The sequence below is a fragment of the Sinocyclocheilus anshuiensis genome, unplaced genomic scaffold (assembly GCF_001515605.1).
Source record: "Sinocyclocheilus anshuiensis isolate Anshui unplaced genomic scaffold, SAMN03320099.WGS_v1.1 scaffold1867, whole genome shotgun sequence".
In the NCBI taxonomy this organism is placed as follows: Eukaryota; Metazoa; Chordata; class Actinopteri; order Cypriniformes; family Cyprinidae; genus Sinocyclocheilus; species Sinocyclocheilus anshuiensis.
This window is the reverse complement of record NW_015548298.1, coordinates 363,547-373,619: the sequence shown is the minus strand read 5'-3', so window position 1 is coordinate 373,619 and position 10,073 is coordinate 363,547. Positions and strand designations below refer to the sequence as shown.

Sequence of the window (10,073 nt, the reverse complement as noted above, 5' to 3'; positions counted from 1 at the left end):
AGAATACAATAACACTAGTACTTGTAGTCATTGCGTTAGCAGCGCAGAGGTCGTGGGTTCAATTCCCAGGGAACACACATACTGATAAAAAATGTATAGCCTGAATGCACTGTAAGTCGCTTTGGATAAAAGCGTCTGCTAAATGTATACATGTATTTATTTATACATTTATGTAAGTACTATATACATACATTTTCCCCTCTATTGATGCTCCATGGACTGCTCCCGAGGGCCAAAAACCACAATGTTGTGGCCGGCCTCATTCAAGCAAAGCAATACCAGGTATTCCTAGTCAACCAGGTATTCAAGACAACCGCTGCAACATCAGAAGTCCAAGATCTCTGCATATACTGGCCTATCATCCAGGAGCAGCAACTTTCTACAAGGGAGCTAAAGCCGGATGTGGACACTGGACAGCCAAATCTTCTACAGGGGCTGGATGTTTGGGTTGGAGGATCGCATGGGCGTGACTCTTCTGGAGACAAACTTGTGACACTGTCACATAAGACACATGTTTTAAGCTGCTTAATATATTATAATGATTGTATATTACAGTTTTAATAGGTTTACATGTTGTCCTAGTCATTTTAATTCATGTGTATGTCTTTAAATGAGCCTGGGTCTGCCTGTGATGTTGTTGTTCACATGACAGGAAACAGGAAGTAAATAAGCATAAAGGAGGCAATATGGCAAACAAAATGGCTGTCACAAACTGATGATCACCAACTGTGAAGTTACTTTTAAGGAATTACCTTTCCAGCAAGCCTCATCACTTTATTGGACTATCACTTCTGTGGACGTTGTGTATACACTAGTGGTGGGCAGAGTGAGGCTTCGTGAAACACTGAAACAGTCGAAGCAAATGTGCCGAGGCTTTGAAACAATTCGAAACCTGTATCTACGGTAACTCCTAGTGATCATTGTCAAGTATTGCTCTGAAACAGTATTGACAACGAATCAGTTAAGCGAATTGACGAATTATAACGTATTTGTGGTGTTTATTACTCTGTTGGGGGAGTGGTTAGTGTTCTCGACTGGCATGTCAGAGCTTGTCACCTTAGGTTTGAATCCTGGGTGAAGTATACATGTCATTATAATAAGAATTTAAAAGTTATGTTTTTATTGTTCTGTTGTAACATCTCTCTGACAACTGAATGAACTCTTTGTGAATAAATGTGTTATTTTGGTCATGAAAAATGAACATTAATAAAAGACATCAAGCCAAATTTCTGACATTTTTTTTTACATATATTTTTATTTAAAAATATTAATTGTTCTGCTGCGTTAACTCCACTTTTATACTTTGTGAGAGTTAGGTTGAGACAGATGTGCTATTGTGTGGTTTATTCCCGACCCTGTCAATTAAACGCAGATTCGGCAGGTATGCCCGTCTCGAAACACTTGTGAAACGTAGTCACGTGACATGGGTGTTTCGAATCACACTTCGGAGCAGTGTTTCGAAACAGCTGCACTTTGGGATCTCGACACGGGCTGCATCCGAAAACTTAGGCCGCTGACTTGTTGCCTCGCTGCCCTATCAGGCAATGACTTGCAGGCAGCGTTTGCGCACAAAGGCACCTCACGAAACTGATTTCGGACAGACTTCTGAGGCAGCGTAACGGTTTAATGATCTACAGCAAAATATAGAGAGCTTTGTTGATAACTAAGTGAATATTGAATTACTGCAATAGTAATTTCTCGCTAGAAATTACATCAAAAGTGAAAAACATTGATAAAAAACGTACATTTACACACAAACTGACCACCGACCGATCTTTATTTTTGAGCTTAAATGTCACAGAATGGAACGCACAGGATTGTGGGATATCAAAGGCAGCGAAGGATACATCTATTCTGCCTTCAAAAATCGGCCAGATGAAGGTATCTCAGGAGACAGGAACTGACGCTATCATTGAATTCGGACGTGCCTTGATGCCTTCCTACCTTGGAATGCGTCCTCCGAAGGCAGCATTTTTCAGTTTTCGGATGCAGCCCGTGTCGAAACGTCAGTTTCGCGTCAGCCATCCCTAGTATACACTGGTGGACACATTCACATTGGGACTTTCAGCATGCTAGGACTCTTAAGGACTGTTTTATGGTATGGAACCAATGGACTCTATCAGGGCTGGACTGGGACAAAAAATCGTCCTGGCATTTTTTGGTCCAGGCGGCCCACCACCACTATATATATATATATATATATATATATATACATATACATATATGATATACACTACCAGTCAAAAGTTTTTGAACAGTAAGATCTTTAATGTTTTTTAAAGAAGTCTCTTCTGCTCACCAAGCCTGCATTTATTTGATCCAAAATACAGCAAAAGCAGTAATATTGTGAAATATTTTCACTATTTAAAATATTTGTTTTCTATTTGAATATATTTTAAAATGTAATTTATTCCTGTGATTTCAAAGCTGAATTGTTAGCATCATTACTCCAGTCTTCAGTGTCACATGATCCTTCAGAAATCATTCTAATATGCTGATTTGCTGTTCAAAAAAACATTTTTTTTCAACCGCACCAGTTGCACCCCCCTAAAGACGGCCCTGGTTAGGTGCCTGCCTCCGCTGCGAGTCCCTATCAAGCACTTTACAGATTCAACTACTCTCTTCTTCTCCTCCTGCCTGGCTCTTTGGCCCGCATCACTCACCGCAGAGCAAGCCTGCTCCTGATAAGCCTTTTGACTGGTTGTGTCACAGTCAGAGCTGTAAAAACGGTTATGCTCACCAAGTGAATGAATCGCGTTTGTGCCGAACTCTTATTACAAAGCAAAAACAAACACTCTTCTTCGATCCATGAACGTTTCTCTCAGTTAATGTGCGCGATGTCATCTCACAGTCTGAAACGTCTGTCATAGCAAATCAACACATGCTGTTGTGAATAATTAAGCGAAGCGTCTTCTCATAGGATAAGAACACCCAGTTTCATTAATAATTTAATAGTCTAAAATAATCTAAGCTTAAAATTAACCAGTTTTCTCCAACAGTTAAAATTATCGGATGCTAACATTGTCTTCTATGATGTGCAACACAAACACCTCTGCTAAAATCTCAGAAAAAGTAGTCTGGGGTTTCATGACCCTTTAAGGCGGGGCCCTAGGCGACCGCCTGTTGGACGGGCCGGCACTGTCTATATACCTTCCTACACATGTCAAAGGAACTGTATCATTATTTCTTATTGCTAAAAATGAATGAAGAACAAGAACGCCTTGATTTCTGTAATTTAATAGAGGAGCTTAAAGAGAAGAAAAAAGCTCTTTCTTTCTTTCTTTCTTTCTTCTTATAAAAAAGTTTCCACATACAAAACTTTCAGGCATCATGAAACATACTCAGTCAAGTAGACTACTACTACACTTGTACAAGTTTAGTTAGATGTTTCATTATATGAAAATAAAAATGCAGAAGTACTTCTGTAGTTAGAGACGGTGTCGCTTACGTGGATGTAGTAATGAAAACCCTACCAATAGTGTTATTAAAGAATGTTGGGAATACAACTCTTTTCAAGGTAATGGCTTTGGATGGGTAACAAAGGCTAAATCAGAGGAATATAGATTAGACAGTATCTGTTTTAACACTCCTACTCCTATTAGTAATATCCCTATTTGGTTGTTTCCAAAAACTGAGCTAGATTTAAATATAATGGAACTAAAGGATAAATGGGAAGAGAGTGAGAAAGGACACATGGCAAGTCAATACATAAAAAGCAAATTTTACAGTTATTTAGATATTTATACAGATGGATCCAAAGATGAAGAAAATAGGGTAGGCATAGGAATATACATACCAACATTGAATGTAAGTATTGGGAAAAGATTACCTGATCAGTTGTCAGTTTATACGGCAGAGATGATGGCGATTATTGTAGGGTTGCAGTGGGTGGAGGAAGTAAAACCTGATAGAGTGGTATGTTGTGTTGACTCTGTAGCAGCCCTTTACAGTATTCAAAACATGAAATCTAATAGAGAAGATTTAATGCTAGAAATCCATCAAAATTTATTTAGATTGCGGAGGCTTCAGATAGATGTGAGATTCTGCTGGGTACCTGCTCATGTAAATATAAAAGGGAATGAGAAAGCAGACAAAATAGCAAAGAAATCAACCAGGGCGAGCAATATTATAAATATTCCCTTTGGTAAAGGAGAAGCTAAGGCAATAATAAAAAAAGAAATAATGAAGAAATGGCAGGACAGATGGGACATGGATAATAGTGGAAGGAAATATTATAGTATACAGAAATGTATCAACGCACAGGGTGTGAATGGAAGGAATAGAAGGGTGGAGTCAGTTCTAACCAGGCTGAGGTTTGACCACACAGGGTTAAATAAAACATTGTTTTTGTTAGGTAAAAGTAAATCAGATGAATGTATGGAATGTAAAATCACAGAAAATGCAGAACATATATTGTTACATTGTAGGAAGTATAGGGAAGAGAGGATTAGATTAAACCAAAAGATAAGTCAGACAGGAAGGAAATGGAACCTTGAGGGTGTTTTGGGAACAACAGGAGAAGGGGTTAAAGATGCACAGGATGCTGTTGTGGAATATCTGAAGGATACAGGGGTATATTATAGGATTTAGATAGTAGTGCTATAATATTTATTTATACAATTTATTATTATTTTTTAAATAATGTAAAGTGCATTCAGTGAGATATAATCTATGCTGCATACGCCGATACAGTAAGTGGCGGTATGCACTTGATAAGTCATGGTTGCAATCCGCCATAAAACTAACAAGAAGAAGAAGAAGATGTAGTTAGCGACGTCACGTGTTTCATCGCGAGATTTGAATCTTGTGATCTCGGGTGAAGATGGCGGTTCCGCCTGACGAGCAGAGCTTAGAGTCCCGCATCAGTAAGTCAAACACATTTAAACTACAAATGTATTACATTCTAATGTGACAGTGCGAATAACAAGGAGATGCATACGCCTAAGATGATACCTTGACGCAAGCGCTTTACTGAACGCAGATGCGGAGTGTCATGATGTTGTTGGCAGTTGAGTTATTAGCATGCTAACGCCGATATAGTTGAGTTTCTGACAAGCTTTTGTTTTAGTGTGTTTTGTACGTTTATTTTTACTGTTGTGGGAGTGTGCGTTCTGTGTTGGACAGGTAAGTTAGAGAAGAGTTGAAAAATTGCAAGCTATTTGTCCGTGACTCAAAAGGGAGGAGTCTCTGTAAGCAGAATCACGTGATAAATAAACTATTAAATTAATACATTCAGTAACAAAATATTTGTTACGCTTCTATTGTGTGAAGTCCCTATTAACACCATAGTTCCGTACAACCATCCAACATGTCAGTCATGAAAAGATGATTCATTCGCCTGTTTCCTTAAAGGGGCCATATCCGACCTACACTTTTGTCAGTTTTATGTTGTCCACTTGTAATGCTAAAGTCACAGTCATCACTTAGTTTGGCGAACCGTTTCTACCTAACGTTAGTCTCCAACCATTTGAATTAGTGTCTTTTATAAAGAACTGTGGACTCAAAACCAATAACATTACTGATTACAGTTATATGTTTCTTAATTGAAACGTTGTGCTCAAAGAAATTAATATTCATGAAATATTTTCTAAAGTCAATATCAAATTAAAATTTACTAATATATATTTTCTTTAATTATGTATGTCACTGGGTTATTGTGATTGTTTTGTCCATGCATTTAATTTTGTATACATTTTTATTAGGGCTGCACAATTAATCGAATTTCTAATCGCAATTACAATTATGGATGCCACAATTACGTAATCGTTCAAAGCAGCAATTAATCGTTCAAAGTCCACTTGTGTTATTCTGCACGGTTAAGATATGTTTTTTTCTTTCTGCATGTTATCTTAAGGGTTTTTCCATTGTTTTAGTTTTAGTATAACATTATAATACCGTTCATATTTTTACTTTTTTTATAATTTAAAGAAGAAACCAATCTGATGTATATTTGACATTTAAGGCTTAATACTATAGAAAAGCACTAAAGGTTTTTCAGTTAGAGTGTTTTCAGCATGTTTATTTTCATATAAAAATACGGCATGCAGTTGCATCAAACAATGGTATAAACATCATTCAATGTAAATTGTGATAATCGTAATTAATAATTGAAATGACAGTTTCAAGGGAATAATCGACAATTATGATTTTTGTCATAATCGTGCAGCCCTAATTTTTATTGACCTCCTAATCTTTAGTCACATTCAGATCTGCCTCTGTTCCATTATACAATGGCCACTTTTTACAATGCAGTCAACAACCTGTGGAACTAGTCTGGCTTACTGGAGAGGGAATTTTGACTTTGAAAGTCATTTGATTTTTGGATAGTAAGATAATGATGGGCTACAGTGAACCTACAATGAACAAGCCTCTAACACTAGCTTGCTCTATTCTTTTTCTATTCTGTTTTCTTTTTATTTATTATATAAAAAAAAAAAAACCTTACTTCGTGTACTGCGTTGTACTGTGCTAACTGAGACTTATTATAGCACTTGCATATCATTGCTCTTTTGTTGATTTTGATTGCTTCTATTGTCCTCATTTGTAAGTCGCTTTGGATAAAAGCGTCTGCTAAACGACTAAATGTAAATGTAAAATACTTTGAAAGGATTTATTATTGTTTGCTTTCACATAATAATGTTGAATTACAGATGTTGTGATCTTTATGCAAAATTGCTGATGAAATATGCTTGTTGTTGGTTATTGTAGTCTTTCTAACTTTTTTGATGTGTCACCTGTAGACAAAGCGACCAACCCTTTAAATCGAGAAACTGACTGGGAGAGTATTCAACTGTTCTGTGACCAACTCGGCGATGAACCTGAAGGGTGCGTCCACATTTCCGTCATTTTTAAACTTAAATGTTTCTCCTCAAATATGCACAGCGAGGGACTGTTCACACTGAATGCTGACGTCTCAGTAGTCTGTTATATTTTTTTGAGCCTCAAACAGTGGCTCAATACCTTGGTGAGATATTGGTCTTACTGACTACAAATTAACTTCTCTCCTGTTAGGGGCAGATGAGCAAACTCACATTACAGTGACCTAGGGCTGTCAAAAAAAAATTCGAATTTCGAATATTCGTCAAAGTAAAAAAAATCCACATTAGTTTTTGCATTCGAATTTTAGGTCTGCGTCAGCCGTCAGGCAGCCTTATCAGTGGCGCACGAAATGCGACGACAGTGTAAGTGTCATTGAATTTTAATGCTTTTGTTAGCCTATCCAGCTGCTATGTTGTTCATTCAATATATTGCGGAAAATGAGAGCATCAGTGTGGCGAAGATGTTGTTTACGGCGAAACTGAAACCAAGCCGTTCACACAGAACGCATATTTATCACATTTTCTAGAGGGACATATATCAGCGTTGCACTCGCGTCTCGCAGATAGCGGCATGTTTAGAAAGCCATGTAAAATTAATGTAAGTTCAACTTTTAAAAAACATTTTCGGTCCTTTGTATTAAACTGTACGTACATGCATGGTGCTGTTTTTTTTCTAATTGTTTAAGCAACTTTATTAATTATATATGGTTTATAAACATTATTTTAAACATTATGCACTTTTTTTCAAAGATAGTATTGTTATTTTAATACGCTTTGAAGAAACGTGCATAATATTTTGTTCAGTGCGCCCTCTTGTGGCCTCAGGAGAGAAGCCAAAAGCTTTTTTTCCCCCTAACTGAAATTATGCATTTTAAATTTAAATATAATTCGAATTTTGATCATATTTAAGTGGAAAATTCGAATTTAGTTTTTCAGTTATTTTGACAGCCCTACAGTGACCACTGAGCTTCTGAAGAATTGAAAAGCCATTGACGTACTTGTATTTGAGTTTTCCTTAAGCCTTTTCTGGGGTTTATTGACTGTGGGGTTTTTTTTTTTTGTCATTGTGTTCATGTTCATATAACAATCCCAAAGGGAGAAACACAATTAAAGGGTAAAGTTACCTGTCCTTATTTAGGTGAGCTTTATGTGACTGGGAAATGTAGAGAAAGTCAAGTCTTAATTAGGAGTCAATGTAAAAATAAATTTCTCAAATATCTTTTGCTTTTGTTAGTGTGAATGTTCCTGATTTACGGATTATTCTTTTTATTGTGCTAAATAACGTTGTGTCTTTAGTCCACATTTGGCCACGAGGCTTCTTGCTCACAAGATTCAGTCCCCTCAGGAGTGGGAGGCCATGCAGGCGCTCACGGTAAGATCAGCATTCTGGGTTTTTCTCAGTGGTGTGGATGAATCTATGTAGTCAAAGACTGATTAGGGGTCCCAGCACTATAATATGCTGGAACTCTACTGTGTTTGTACTGATTGGCGGCAAAATTTTGATTTATGAAAGCATTGCTAAGATATAAGGAAAATTCCATTTGATTTGTATCTTCAAGGCAAGTAAGTGGTGATCAAACCATAAAAAAATAATCATACAAATCAACAAAAATGTCTGCCATCAGCCAATCAAATTTCAGCAGTTAATAACTTGCATGAAGCTGTGTATTCAATTTAGGGAGAATCGTCCACAAGGTGGCACTATAATAAGCTAATGTACATTTTTGCTAGTAACCTTAGAACCTTGATGGCTAGAACAAAAATTAATCCTTTCTCTTAATCCTTGACAAAGGTTTAATTTAATCTAGAATGTCATGTAATGTAACCAAGTAAAATTTGTAAAATGTTTCCAAGTAAAAAAAATTTTTTAAAAATAGCATCCTATCAACAGGAGGTTTCTCAACTTGCGCACATAAAAGAGCCCAGTCTCTTGCCCTGTCTTGCACACACACTACTCTGCAACTCTTATTAACAGCACCGGTCACTGTTGTATCGGAAGAAAAGAGTTTCTCATACCCGAGGCTGATAAAATCATACCTGTAGTAAGTGCTTGAAGTGGGCAGTAGACTGGTGCACCATTTTCTTATTTTCCCTTATAGAGGGTATGCAGGGTTCCATCTCTATACCTGTTTTGTTTTTTCTTCATGTTGGTTGGCCCCTATAAAGAAATTGTGGGGAAAAAACGATTTTGTTTTCTAAGAAATATCATTTGGGTGATTCTATAATTGGAGATATATTTGGCATTGCAGAAAGTTAAGAAAAAAAACTTTTCACTAACAGATTTTTTTTTTCAGTATCTTTTTGAAAACATATTTAATTTTAATAATTCAGTGCTTGCCAAACACAAGTTACTTCCTTTTTTTACTTTTAATGAAAAAACAGATGTCTTTATGGTATTGTTTGTCAACTCTGTTACGGACAAATTAGCCAATGTGTAGAAATAACAATAAATCATAACAGGAAAAATCCTTCTCGTTTCATTAGACAAACACTCCTTACATTCCATCACTTGAAAAAGATAATATTTCACCTATGCATACCTTAAAAATAAAAAAAATACCTATGTCTTCACAGAACCGTCCACTTGGAGCAAATATTTTTCATCTGAAAATGTATTATATACAATATCCAGTTAAAAAAAGAAATGTTGTTGAAATATTATAAGGGTGCAAAAATAAATCAATAATGTTTATTAGATTTTAAACAACAATTTTATTGTTTTTTTGTGAAAATAGTTCATAAACCGGGTTGACCCTTTAAGTAACAGAATTGTAAAGTAACAGAATTGACAGAATTGTCAGATGGACTGTCAATTCTGTTACCGCATTGTTACTTTACCTTGGTAACAGAGTTTGACAGTAACAGAATTGACAATTTTCTTTATTTTTTGCCAAAAACTCCACTTGCTAGCATAAATGCTAAGAGCACATGGCACTAATGAAATCATGATTAAAAGACTTTTAAATAACACAAAGTGTGATCGATGAAAAAATCTGTTTTCCTTTTGATATTGTGGTAACCGATTTGACACAACAGATGTCTTGATGGTATTGTTTGTCAACTCTGTTACGGACAAATTAGCCAATGTGTAGAAATAACAATAAATCATAACAGGAAAAATCCTTCTCGTTTCATTAGACAAACACTCCTTACATTCCATCACTTGAAAAAGATAATATTTCACCTATGCATACCTTAAAAATAAAAAAAATACCTATGTCTTCACAGAACCGTCCACGTGGAGCAAATATTTTT

The 10,073-nt window shown here is 36.1% G+C and overlaps 1 protein-coding gene across 2 annotated transcripts in view; it reads left to right on the top strand.

The window, feature by feature from the left end:
* Positions 1-4,790: 4,790 nt before the first annotated feature.
* The window catches only part of LOC107656124 (ADP-ribosylation factor-binding protein GGA1-like), a 23,113-nt gene continuing 17,830 nt past the window's right edge, over positions 4,791-10,073 (top strand). For both annotated transcript variants that reach the window (XM_016443839.1, XM_016443838.1), the window contains exons 1-3: positions 4,791-4,865; positions 6,741-6,825; positions 8,115-8,190. In XM_016443839.1, coding sequence (XP_016299325.1) covers positions 4,823-4,865; positions 6,741-6,825; positions 8,115-8,190 — 204 coding nt within the window. In that variant the 5' untranslated portion in view covers positions 4,791-4,822. The remainder of the gene's footprint in view (positions 4,866-6,740; positions 6,826-8,114; positions 8,191-10,073) is intronic.